The 14,303-nt window shown below is 35.9% G+C and overlaps 1 protein-coding gene across 1 annotated transcript; it reads left to right on the top strand.

The window, feature by feature from the left end:
• Positions 1-1,896: 1,896 nt before the first annotated feature.
• LOC141613594 (uncharacterized) lies at positions 1,897-12,093 on the top strand. Its single transcript, XM_074432339.1, has 3 exons — positions 1,897-2,253; positions 11,200-11,382; positions 11,518-12,093. Exons 1-3 carry the CDS (start codon positions 1,897-1,899, stop codon positions 12,091-12,093), a joined length of 1,116 nt encoding a protein of 371 aa, XP_074288440.1.
• Positions 12,094-14,303: the final 2,210 nt, after the last annotated feature.

Genomic DNA, 14,303 nt, shown 5'->3' with positions numbered 1-14,303 from the left:
TATTGAGACGGTTTTCTCGTTATGTGACTACTCGGAATCAAAATAAATTTTAAACAGTGACTTAGAAAAGGATTTTGTTTTGAAAATATGTTGTTTGAAAACATGTTTGTTAATGTTGAGTTGGTCGAATGAGTCGGTCTGATGCACGGCGACAGTACCAAACAAAATAGGTATGGCTTGTGTTTTCGCTCGGTGTGTCGAAAACACGTGTAGAATTCTTGACTTAAGAAGTTGAAGTCTAGAAGTTTAAGAGAGATCTGAGGAGACGGACTCTTACGTACCCTAAAGAGGTGCATATGAGTGGTTATTAATAGAGAAATGTGGGATGGTAGGTCGATTAAGTTTGCTTGGAGGTTAAGGAGGAAGCCCATTGAGGCGCGCGCAATCTAGTACCTCAATGGGGTGTCCTGTCCTTTTTCGCAAATTTCGATTTTGTCTTTGTTCTAACCAATGTTTTGTTTGGTTGTGTTTTGTGGCTTATGTGATTTCTTAGCCGTCTAAGCTTTCTTTTGGGTGTTATTTGGGGTGGGTTTTTTGTGTGTTTGACTCGGGTTTGACCCATGTTGACTCGGGATTAGAATTTTGAGTCAGTTTTTGACTCTAATTAGTGTCATTTTAAAGAAATGTATGACAAAACCATTTATGGCATTATTTTAGATGTTCGAGACTCGGGTTGACTCGGGTTACGGGTTCTTGAGTCGGTTTTGGGTCCGAAGTCGGTTTTAACTCTAAAAAGTGTTGTTTTAATGGAAATGAAACGGGGATTCGAGTCAAGGACCTGCCGTTTGGAACAGTTTGGAGTCCGTCGACTGCCGATGCGGGTCATTTAAAGTCCATTAGACTACGTCTAAAGGCTCGCTAGCCATAAGAAGAGATCATATCTGGGATTCTTTCTGGAGGATGCACAGTAGAGACTTGATTATCGAAGGGTTAGACTAGATAATCTAAGGGCGATGAATATGTGGCGAAGTACTGGAAGAATATTGATAGACCTATTGTGCAGTATTATAAAAAAGGATGGTACAGCTTTAGGTTCCTCTCTGAGCAGGATATGAATGAGATCCTTAAAGGAGGACCTTGGAATATGGGCAGCAGTACTTTGGTTCTGAAGAAATGGTCACCTGGGTTTTCTAAGGAAATGGACTCTGTATCCATTGTTCCTGCTTGGATAATCTTCCCTGACTTAGATCCTTTAATGTGGTCAGAAAAAGTTTTGAGTAAGATGGCAAGTGTTGTAGGGAAACCTTTGTTTGCAGATCTTCCAACAACTTTCAAGTCCAAGCTCTCCTTTGCACGAGTTTTGGTGGAAGTTGATGTGGCTGAAGAGTTACCCACTACTGTGCAACTCCAGACTCCATATCATGGGCTCACACAGCAGCGTATTATATATGAATGGCTGCCTCATTATTGCCATTGCTGTAAGAAATTGGGTCATATACAAGAGAAGTGTAAATTCACTAAGATCAATCAGAAGCTGGATGATATGAGACAGGTATACAGACCAATCCAACGCCCGTGACTCACTCCACTTGTCCCACTTTTGCTAAGGACTCGGGAAGCCCATTGCTAGGCCATAATCCCCTAAATCGGTGAGGAGACCCCTTCAAAGACAGTTGACAGGAGCTCAGAATGTCATGGACTAGGCTCCTCCTCTACTGTCTTGGAGGTTAGGTCTTCCCCAAATGATAAAGGGGAGGGCTCAGGATGCAGGGTGTTAGGTCTATCTAGGACTGAGGATGTGGCCGTGGCTCACTTGAGTGTTGCCAGGATTGAGGTGGAAACTGAGCAGCAAATCATTACTCTAAACAACAAATATGAAGTGCTACATATTGAGGGTTTATTATTGGACACTAATTTGGTGGTTACTCAGGAGGAGGAGCCACCTGATACAATCCAATGATCATATCTTGGAATATTAGGGGTTTCAATGACCCAATAAATCAGCAGGAAGTTAGGGGTTACTTATCTACTAATAAAATAGAGGTGTTTGGTTTATTAGAGACTAGAGTGAAGTATAATAATTCTGCTGCAATTAGTAAGAGATTTGCTAGTTTTTCTATTATCAATAATTATTCTCACCATTACAATGGTAGAATATGGGTGTTTCTGAACCCTAGCATAGTTACTGTTATTTCTTCTAAGGTACATGATCAACTGATCCACTTGGAAATGCTGCATCATATATCTAACAAGGTTGTGAATGTTACTTTTGTTTATGGGAGCAATGATGGAGATGATAGGAATGAAGGAAATGTAGATTTATATACATACTAACATACTCATATATGTCGAAATTTATTTGTCATAAAATTAAAAGTGGATTTTATGCATGCAAACAAGATAAAAATAGAGGAGAAATCATGTCCTTACATTGTGGATTTCGGTTATATTGGGCACAAGAGAGATCACCTTTCTCTCTTGTTCTTGAGCTTTCCCTTATGGAAGAACAAAGATCCAAGTATAGGATCTCTCCCTAAGCTTTATACCCAAGGCTTTCTCTTAATTTAATTAATATTACAAGAACTAGTATAATATTAATTAGGTAGAAAATTGAACCAAAATATTTATAAAACACTTATATATTTCGGTTTTAGGGAAGGAAGAAGATGGGAGTTTTTATCTCTCTAAAACTCTTAGATTAGATTGTGTAAAGAATGAATGATACACTAACTAAAACTAAGTAGTGTATATTAGAAAATATAAGACAAAACCCTTCCCTTTCTCTCTTGGAAAACCGGGTGGGTGGAGGTCTTTTAGGGGAGCCAATACATGCCCATATTTGTCTTCACAAGGTTAATAGGGTTGCATGGCTACTCTTGCTTTTTAATCATTATGTTTACCACTAAATAAAACAATTAATTAGCTTAAACCTCTCTTATTATTTCGGTCCATTTGATAATATGGAATCCATATTATTTTTGTCAATTGTCAATATGTCACATGTCACATGTCACATAAATTTGTTATGTATTTTTAACATATTAAAAATCAACGTATCATCAAAAATACGTCACATACAAAAAATCGACTTACTAATATCATAATTACTTGTACCAAAAATTTTACCAATTTATAAATCACAACAGTTTGTATTTATAACAATTCATTCAATTTCAATTGTTTCTTTAAACAATAATTTCATCCGAGTAATCATACAATTTGATTACTCGGACCGTATCTCATTTAATCACATTTCAATTTGATACGTAAATTTTACTTCCAAAATCGTCCGTCAATTTTCAAGTAATTTAATTAACTCGTAACATTATACGATTAATTAAATAATCAATTAAGAGTGTTGCCCTATAGGTATGACCTAGGGGTCAATCGATCACCACCGTCGCACGACGGAATGTCAAACTCTAGTCGACCAACTATTACCGATATATGTTGACCGATTGACAAGAATAAATATTACTTCCCAATTGTATTCTATATAATGAGACTTAAACATGTGATCATCATGATCAACAGTCGTGATCGCATTATTGTCGGAGGACACATATTCCAACAATCTCCCACTTGTCCTCGACAAGTGTGCGTCACCAATTCTCTTGTCCTATTACTATCTCCCACTCAATGCAAGGTGTCTTTCAGGTCGTACTTGCAAGTGATCATATCGAGAGTGGTTTCCTCGATCTGGAGAATAACTGATTGACCGGATTTATCCACTCTGGATACCTTCCGAGCGTGGCCACGCATTTCCAGTTCATTACTCCTCGAGTGGCCCTGAGATATTGTTATAACCCTGACTAGGGGTGGACAATTCCTATCGCACTCATTCCCTTCGACTAGCCACAGCCATCATAACCCAAAATATGCCCATTTGACCCCATTTACGAAGGTCGTAGTAACACAAATCAAAGTTAATCTGAAACTGTGCCATCTTAGGCGAATAGTCTTTAGTCAAAAGAATCTACTCATTTGAATACTATAGTAGCTCTCGCCACGACCAGGCTATATAAATTTGCCAGAACTCTATAAGCGATCATTAGGCCCGACAAAATGTTCCTAACAGTCTGCCTATGTGATCGACTAGTCATCTCACATGACTTTATGGCACTTGAACTTGCCATCAATCGCATCACACTCTAGTCACTTCGAGACGTCACCTCATATAAGTAACTATGGGCAAAAACAATGTTAATCCATGTTCACTTTAACGGGGTTCAATTGTCTCTACAACCCGTTTGGATATAACAATGTACAAGGTGAGTTAATAATAACTCAAACGACAAATGTCGACATCACACTCGGGTAGTCAATATCATATTACAACCTTGTGATGTATATCATAAGTGTAAACACTTATTGATTGCAACAGAAGTTTAACATCCCATGTGTCCATGTGTTCAAACTTCTTACACTTGCAATTTCCATCACATTCATGTTCTCTCTCATAGCATGAATCTTACCAAGTACACATCAAGGTTCCCGACCTTGGTTTCGGTTCATTAATCTTGAAAGAACTTTCTTATCGACTATCACATAGCGAACGAATTTGTGATGAATGATATAACTTGTACTGATCAAGTACTTCATCCACACACAATGCACTAGGTATATGTTTTGTAGAATCTTGTAACAATTGACAAGATTATTTAGCTTAGCACTTCTCACAAGTCCTAGCTTGACTAGGAAAGGTTATCTTGAATAACCTCTTATTCAACCAAGCATCTTTCCAAAAACTTCTCATTTCTCTTTCTAGGCTTGAAAGAATTGGGATTCTCATAAATCCTTACATGTGCTCGGACTTTCTATAATATGTGCAACCTCTTATCACATGATAGAGTATTCCGTCAAACACCGAAATCGCTCATCGGATTCTACTTGAGAATTCATGACATTTCTATTATGGCTCACCAATCAATCATCATGCTCTTATGCATATGATTCATAATTGGACATGTACATGATTATTCTAATGGCGGAAACATTAGTTACTAATAATCATGAGATCAACCGTTCATAGATTCAATGAACAGCCATGACTGCTAATGGTAATTCTATTTTCATCTACATGAACAACCTATGTTAATGTTGATACGATGTGTATCTCTTAATACTAACCCAGGGATGTAATTGGATTCATCATTGTCCATTTTCATCCAGAATTGAAAACTCAAAAGCTTCTTTATGAAAGAAGATATTAGCTCGTCATTCTATAATGAGTAATGAGTTTTATACATTCAAGGATAATAGCTCCCACTAAATTCCATGTCTTCACATGAGAATTTCTTAACTCCCACTCAATTCTGCACATTTCGAAATTGACTTCTTAATCGAAATTTATCAAGAATTGAATATAAATTGTATTGCCAAGTTATTAGGATAAAACCATATATGTTCCCATCATATCCTTTCAAAATACCTATTTTGAAGTGGTCTCATCTTAACCTTACGGAAAGAGATTTTAAATCTCCAACACACTCATGTCATAATGATGTGTAGCAATGTCATTATTCAAGTATAAACAATATCTAGAATACGTCCTTCGCAAATACCCTTTTGGAAGGAGGTTTAACCATTTCATAGTGAGGTTAAGCAATGACATTTGCATGGTTAAAACTTTGGCCATTGAAGACATCGGTATATCAATCTTTGCAACTCGATCATAACTTAGTATGTTACTATGATTCATTTAGGCTCTTAAGTAAATCTCAAGGTTGAAACTATTGGTCAAATGCTTCATAAACTTAGTCAAAAACTTGTTTAGACTTTACATTAGTCATTTTCTTCCAAAACTTTCTTTTGGTCTCCTCGTGTAGTTATCTTGAGAATATACTCTTATGTTTACTACACTTGGTCTCTTTAGTCATATAGAATTAACTTGAGACCATAGATCTCATCTATTCGGCATACTATGTAAATAGATATACCTTCATTCAAATCATTTTCTCTTGCGTAGATCTTCATTTACACAAGTACACAATTTTATCTTGCCTTGTGTGTTGTGTCCTCATTTTTCTCCCACTCTATCTTTAGAATAAATACACTAAACATTCAAAGATAGCATATGAGACACAAATTAATGATGTTGAAGTATAAGGAGAACTATCTCATAGATAGACTAATAGATATTGATTTCATAATTGTACTTGGTGATTGACATTCCTTTAAGAGAGTTCATAGACTCAAAATCGCTTTATAAATGATCATACACAAGCTTTAAGCATGTGGACATATAATGAAATCCGTCATTATATGTGTCTATTAGATCACTTTAAGTGACTAATCTTATGTTTCAAAGTGCAAGCATTTAAAGATGAATTTTAGAACATAAAAGGATAAATGATAAAACGGGTGACTTGGGTTGCAAACCAAGTCACCATCATCCAAAATACAACTCATTATCCAAAATACTTTTCCATGTCGAACACGGAAACTTAAAGTTCTAAAATCCAAAACACAACTTAAATTAAGACAATGGAAAAACAAAGCTCCATAAAAGCTATCCTTAGCTTCTCCATGGTTTCTCATGCTTGTTTTTCTTTTCCCTTGTCTTTGCTTGGTGGAGGCCCTATTTATAATAAAAAGGGAGATACATTATCACAACTTTGCATCATAATACCATAGTTGAATTAGAAACATAAAAGAAGGTTAGTCATTTACCTACTGGAGTGATCTTTCCAGCTTTGATATCACCAAGGTATTTGGAATAATTTCTTTTCCAATGTCCCATGCCATTACAATAATGGCATTTATCAAGAGGACCCTTCTTGACTTTGGATGTGCTAGCTTCACAAGACTTAGCTTTGGTGAATGTGGGAGCTTGCTTTTTACCCTTCCTTCCACTCTTCTTGAATTTCCCCTTACTCTTAGTGCTTATGTTAAGCACATCCTTGGGAGGGTTCACATTTAACCCCATGTCCCTCTCGGCTTGCACAAGTAACTTGTGCAACTCCTCAAGAGACACATCCTTGTCTTGCATGTTGAAATTCACCCGGAATTGCACATATGCCTTGACTTTGGACAAGGAGTGTAGAATCCTATCTACGATGAGTTCTTTAGGGATTTCAACCTTTTGAATTTTCAAGGTCTCGACAAGCTCCATGAGTTTGAGCACATGAGGGCTAACCTTTTGGCCCTCTTTGAAGTCGAGATCAAAGAATGCCGCGCCGCCTCATATTGGACGATCCGCGGAGTTTGTGAAAACATGGTCACAAGTTTGGAGTAAATCTCATTAGCATTGCCCATTTTGAAGGCTCTCCTTTGGAGGTCCGCCTCCATCGCAAATATTAAGACATTTTTCATTGCGGCGGACTCCTTTTGGTAAGCCTCATATGCTTCCCTAGTGGCCGCGGTGGACCTAGTGGAGGGTTCGGGTGGAGAGGCCTCGGTAAGGTAACGAAGCTTGTCGTCACCTTCGGCGGCTAATTTGAGTTGGGCATCCCATTCGGAGAAATTTGACCCATTATTTTCAAGTTTACATCGATCCATAAAGGATCGGAGCCAAGATGAACTAGCGAGAGGTGTAGCATTAGGAGTTGGTGTTGGTGTTGCCATTTGTTATGAAAAAGAAGTGGTCTACAAAACAAAATATAAGGAGTAAAACAATTGTCGTTTTAATAATACTCGTAAAAATGTATGATTTAAACAAGTTTTAAGCATTTTTCTAGTGACCTCTAACCCAACTAGATAAATGATTCCAAGACCCAAATTCATATCGACTTAGGCACGGGGTAGCCGATGCAACCTTTATCAATATAACTCGGTGGATTAACCTTTTAATCGATTCTACTTTTAGAACTCTTGGTCGATAAAATTACTCTAATGTTTATCTATAGCCCAAAACACATCAACAAGGGCACGGGGTAGCCGATGCAACCCTTATCAATTACTTTTGTTGAGTTCAATCCAAATTTCGAATAAATGTGTCCATTATCCAAACCCACATCAACTTGGGCACGGGGTAGCCGATACATCCCTTATCAACATGTATTCGGTGGATTAACATTCATCACCCACTTCCTCTACGTAACAAGGTTTGTACTCCGGGGTAGCCGAGTGCACTCCCTCGCGAAATAGGTTTTCATGGTTTCTACTATTTGGTAAGGCTATGTCTCAATTAATTGTTTTAGCGAGAGGTCATGCCAATTTATTATCTATCACGTTTTAAGTGAACTAAAGCGGTGAACTACGATAATTTTAATTGACACGGTCGATAAACTCGATAAAAATAAGAATGCATGTTTTAGTTATGGCGATTTAGCGATGCATGCGACATAAAATAAAATGCAAGCATAAAAATAAATAAATCCTAGTATGGCCTTTCCTAAAATAGAAAAACTATTTAACTATTACATATTCGGAAACCAACTCCATTGGTCCCTTGAACTTCGGTTGTGGCACGCATCTTTATGTAACACCGTCTTTATGTATCGCCATTCTTGAAGAAATCCGTCTTTGGGAACTCCGGAATGAATAAAATTACATAATAAATTACATAATTTCCTATTATACATTTGTAACTAAAAATAAATCTATTAAATTACAAAACGGTGATACGAGATCACAATAAAATTACAACCGAATCGATATTCCCATACATTTCGGGAAATACCAATTAAAATCTAAGGCCATACTAAGTAAAATTACATAATTTCAAAATTACATAAATTAAAATTATGACAATCATAAAGAAAATGCAGCATTATAATATGTATGATCATGCTCAATTTTATGCTAAATCGCCTTTTAATTAGCCAATATCGTATATTACTCGGTTTTTACGGATTTGCGTGATTTCAACATTTTATAATCACAAAAATACATAAACTCATATTTATGCATAAGTTAATTACCCTAACCTCTTAGGACTCAAAATATAGTCTTCACTAATAAATTGACCATAATTAACCCATATTAACAAAATTGTTCATAAATGGACCAAAAATTACAAAAATAAGCTATTAAACTTCAAATAAATCACAAAATTTCAAATAAATTCAAAAATTTGAAATTTAAATACATGAACATTCTGGAAAAATTTCCATGACACTCATAATGTTCAAAATCTTAGGTTAAAAATTTCGAAATTTTTCCGGAAAAACAATGTTGCGGTCTATCGATTTTTAATAAAATAATCATAAAAACATGGAAAAATTATTTTCACTAACTTTTCAATTTTAGATCTGAAAAAGATAATAAAATGCAACATTAGACGTTTTTCCTAAGTCATAGATTATGTTTTATTAATTTTCCACTAATAATGTCACTATTTATGCTATTTTTCTTCAAAAATCCATAAATCATGCAAAAAGACTTCTTTATAGCCAATTATTTTACACACATCTTGCAAAATTGCATGTGACAACATATTAATTTTCTATGACCATATTCGAAATTTAACTCATATTAACCTATTTTTCACCTAAATCCGAATTTAATAATGAAAAATTCATTTTTCGAGCATAACAAGTCCAAAAATTATGAAAATTTACAGGTTATCTCAAAATAATATATGTGACAACATATCCAAAAATCAATGGAAAATTCGAAGTATAGCTAATTTTAGACCAAAAATGACATTTTTACTCATAAAATCACATTTAAATGCCATTATTGTAAATTATGAACAATAAAAATCCGAAAAATTAACCAAAATATCCTAAAACATTTTAGGACCAGAAATATTAACATGCATGGATTAATTTCGTGATATATCATAATAACACAAATTTTACAAGTTTTATTTGTTATTCTTATAACTCGGAAAAACTTTTAACCAATTTGCATGCAAACAACCGTGGCTCTTGATACCGATTGAAGGAAATGTAGATTCATATACATACTAACATACTCATATATGTCGAAATTTATTTGTCATAAAATTAAAAGTGGATTTTATGCATGCAAACAAGATAAAAATAGAGGAGAAATCATGTCCTTACATTGTGGATTTCGGTTATATTGGGCACAAGAGAGATCGCCTTTCTCTCTTGTTCTTGAGCTTTCCCTTATGGAAGAACAAAGATCCAAGTATAGGATCTCTCCCTAAGCTTTATACCCAAGGCTTTCTCTTAATTTAATTAATATTACAAGAACTAGTATAATATTAATTAGGTAGAAAATTGAACCAAAATATTTATAAAACACTTATATATTTCGGTTTTAGGGAAGGAAGAAGATGGGAGTTTTTATCTCTCTAAAACTCTTAGATTAGATTGTGTAAAGAATGAATGATACACTAACTAAAACTAAGTAGTGTATATTAGAAAATATAAGACAAAACCCTTCCCTTTCTCTCTTGGAAAACCGGGTGGGTGGAGGTCTTTTAGGGGAGCCAATACATGCCCATATTTGTCTTCACAAGGTTAATAGGGTTGCATGGCTACTCTTGCTTTTTAATCATTATGTTTACCACTAAATAAAACAATTAATTAGCTTAAACCTCTCTTATTATTTCGGTCCATTTGATAATATGGAATCCATATTATTTTTGTCAATTGTCAATATGTCACATGTCACATGTCACATAAATTTGTTATGTATTTTTAACATATTAAAAATCAACGTATCATCAAAAATACGTCACATACAAAAAATCGACTTAATATCATAATTACTTGTACCAAAAATTTTACCAATTTATAAATCACAACAGTTTGTATTTATAACAATTCATTCAATTTGAATTGTTTCTTTAAACAATAATTTCATCCGAGTAATCATACAATTTGATTACTCAGACCGTATCTCATTTAATCACATTTCAATTTGATACGTAAATTTTACTTCCAAAATCGTCCGTCAATTTTCAAGTAATTTAATTAACTCGTAACATTATACGATTAATTAAATAATCAATTAAGAGTGTTGCCCTATAGGTATGATCTAGGGGGTCAACTGATCACCACCGTCGCACGACAGTAATGTCAAACTCTAGTCAGCCAACCATTACCGATATATGTTGACCAGTTGACAGTAACAATATTACTTCCCAATTGTATTCTATATAATGAGACTTAAACATGTGATCTTCATGATCAACAGTCGTGATCGCATTATTGTCGGAGGACACATATTCCAACAAGGAAAGCCTTATGGGATGAACTTAGACAGCTGCATAATACTGCTGCTAATTGGATACTGATGGGGGATTTTAACATTGTTAGGGACATTGAGGAAAGGGTTGGGCCAAACCTTCATTCACTTTCTGAAATAATGGATTTTAATCTATGTTTGCTTGATTGTCAGTTGGAGGAAACTCATAGCTTTGGCTGTGGGTACACTTGGACAAATAAAAGAGATGTGGATGAAAGGATTTGGTCCAAGCTTGATAGGGTTTTGGTGAATCCTGGTTGGTTGGCGGCATACCCAAATACTCAGGTGACCATTTTACCTTCTGGGATCTCTGATCATTCACCTTTGCTGATCCAGGTGGTGGAAAATTATAAATACTAAGAGATTCAGCTATTTGAACTGTTGGGAGGATTATCCTGACTATGATACTATTGTCCAGAATGCTTGGGATATTCCTGTGAGGAGGAATGCTATGTTTAGGCTGTTTGCTAGGCTAAAAATGTTAGGCATAACTTACAATCCTTACATAGAACTCACTTTGCAGGGTTAACTAAAAGAGTTCAGGAAGCTAAGAAGGAACTGGAGGATTGTCAATATCAAATCCAACAGAACCTCCTTACTTCTGAGCTGCTTGTCAAAGAGAAGAGCCTGTTGGAAGTTTATTTGAGTTTAAAGAAGACTGGGAGAAGTTCCTTAATTCAGCGTGCTAAGGTGCAAAACATTCAGCACAATGATGCCCCTAATAGCTATTTTTTCTCCAGAATTGCTATTAGAAAGAACCAAAGTATAATTGGGAAGATTCATGACAGGAATGTGCAGATCAGAGATGGGATTCATAATGTTAATCAAGCTTTTGTGGAATATTATCAAGCTTTATTGGGTAAGAAAGTGGAGACAATTGGTATGTATTCTAGTTTGCTGAGAGGGTCTCAGGTGCCTGACTCTGAATGGCCTAATCTTTGCAAACCAGTTGAGGAAATGGAAATTAAGAGAGCTTTGTTTTCCATTGACTCCAATAAAAGTCCTGGACATGATGGATTTTCTGCTCAGTTTTTCAAGAAATCCTAGCCTATGATTAAACATGATTTTTGCTGTGCTATACAACATTTCTTCAGAACTGGAGTTATGTCCAAGCAGGCTAACACTACTCTATTGGCTTTGATCCCTAAAAAACAGACAGTTTCCACAGTCATGGACTATAGGCCTATTGCTTGTTGTACTGTGTTTTACAAGACTGTGAGTAAAATACTATGTGAACGCATGAAGCCTCTTTTACCAAACATTGTGGGACTTGAACAAGGAGCTTTTGTGAAGGGGAGAAGCATCTTTGAGAATATCATGCTCACTCAATCCCTTATTAAAGGATATGGCCAACAAGGAGTGTCCCTTAGATGTCTCATTAAGGTGGATATCAAAAAAGCTTTTGACTCACTTCAATGGAGTTTTCTAGGTCAGATGCTTGAGCTTTATAATTTTCCACCTCAGTTCCAGAAATGGATTATGGGATGTGTAACTTCTACCTGGTTTAGCCATAAAATCAATGGTACAATAGCTGGTTTCTTTAAAGGAGAAAGTGGGTTGAGACAGGGTGACCCACTGTCTCCTTTTCTCTTTGTTATGGGCATGGAATACCTCTCTCGTATTCTAAGGGGGATTCATAAACAACATCAAGTCTCTTATCATCCCAAGTGTGGTAGAATTGGATTAAATCACCTGATTTTTGCAGATGATTTAATGATTTTTGTCAGAGGGGATACTCCATCCATGTCAGTATTTTTACTCGATCTCTTGGGATGTTTGCTCAACTTTCTGGGTTACAGGCAAATCCTGAGAAGACTAGTATTTATATGGGAGGGATAAGGGAGGATATTCAAGGAGAAATTATCAGGGCTACTGGATACACTGAAGGAAGTTTTCCCTTTAGGTATTTAGGTGTGCCTCTAAATGAGGGCAAACTGAATAAAGCCATGTTTGCAGATCTTCTTCAGAAAGTACAACAGGCAATGCATCATTGGTCCACTCATCAGCTTTCCTATGTTGGCAAAATTAATTTGATTAACACTGTGATTTTTGGGCTAGAACAGTTCTGGTGTTCTACTTTACTGATTCCTAAAGGAATTATTAAACTCATCACTAAGTTCTGCAGGAATTTCTTATGGAACTCAGAGGAAGGCCACCGGAGACTGATTCTAAAAAGCTGGGCTTCTAGTTGTATGCCACTGAGGGAAGGAGGTTTCAATATTAAGGAAGTACTAGCATGGAATAAGTGCATCCTTTGTAAATGGATTTGGGAGATTGAGAGACATTCTGACAGCTCATGGGTGATCTGGAATTATACATATAACATCAAACATGCTGAGTTTTGGACTATGGATGTCAAACCTTATCATTGTGAGAGCTGGAGAAGTATTCTGAAGGTGCGGGATGAGCTATTGGAGAGAACTGGGAGTGCTGCAAATGCCAGAGCTTTCCTGCAGAGCTGTATCAAGCATGGTAAGCTTCAGTTATCAATGGTTTACGATTAGTTCAGGAAAAAAAAGGAACCAAGATTAGATGGGTAAATGCTGTTTGGAATAGGGCAGTTCTCCCAAAACACAGCTTTATTGTGACTTTAGCACAACAGCATAAATTGGCTACTATTGATCAACTTAACTACAGGGGAATGTATTTGGTTAATAGGTGCATCTTGTGTAAATCTGCTGTAGAAACGCATCAACATCTCTTCTTTCAGTGTTCATTTGCTACAGCAGCATGGCAAAGTATTCTACAATGGATGAAGATCTCTGGCCGTACTATGAATTTGAGGAAGGAATTAAACTGGATAGCTGGTAAGCATGTGAGGAGGCATTGGAAAGCTAGGTGGTTCACGAGCTGTTTGACTGTACTGGTTTATAGTTTATGGGAAGAGCGAAATCTCAGAATTTTTCAAGGCATTGAACATGACATACCTTACATAATTAGGAGAGTGCAACACCTAGTTAGTGTAAGATTGATTCATGTAACTCATTCTTCTCACAAGAATGAGATAGTTGAGCTTCTTAATGTTTAGAGGTCTAAGTTATTGGTTATACTTTGTAAGAATTTGCCTATTATTCCCTCAAATGGATGAATAAGATGGCTTGCCTTTCTTGCAAAAAAAAAATCTAAGGGTGCTGCTAGAAAGTTATGTATTTCTTAAAGGATTCATGTTGTATGTTTTGTAGGGAGCGTAGTGGTTAACATTAAGTAGATCTAGTCTAAAATATCTAAGCAATATGCAGATATATGGTAACCTCAAG

This window comes from Silene latifolia, chromosome 11 (assembly GCF_048544455.1).
Source record: "Silene latifolia isolate original U9 population chromosome 11, ASM4854445v1, whole genome shotgun sequence".
Lineage (NCBI taxonomy): Eukaryota > Viridiplantae > Streptophyta > Magnoliopsida > Caryophyllales > Caryophyllaceae > Silene > Silene latifolia.
This window is presented reverse-complemented; position numbering and strand designations above follow the sequence as displayed.

Bases quoted from the DNA above. Each gene is read 5' to 3' on its own strand.
- LOC141613594 (XM_074432339.1), top strand. From the start codon at position 1,897: ATGATCATATCTTGGAATATTAGGGGTTTCAATGACCCAATAAATCAG. The intron at 2,254-11,199 runs GTAGATTTATAT...CTTGATTGTCAG, and splicing joins ATGATAGGAATGAAGGAAAT to TTGGAGGAAACTCATAGCTT. The intron at 11,383-11,517 runs GTGGTGGAAAAT...GCTGTTTGCTAG, and splicing joins ATTCACCTTTGCTGATCCAG to GCTAAAAATGTTAGGCATAA.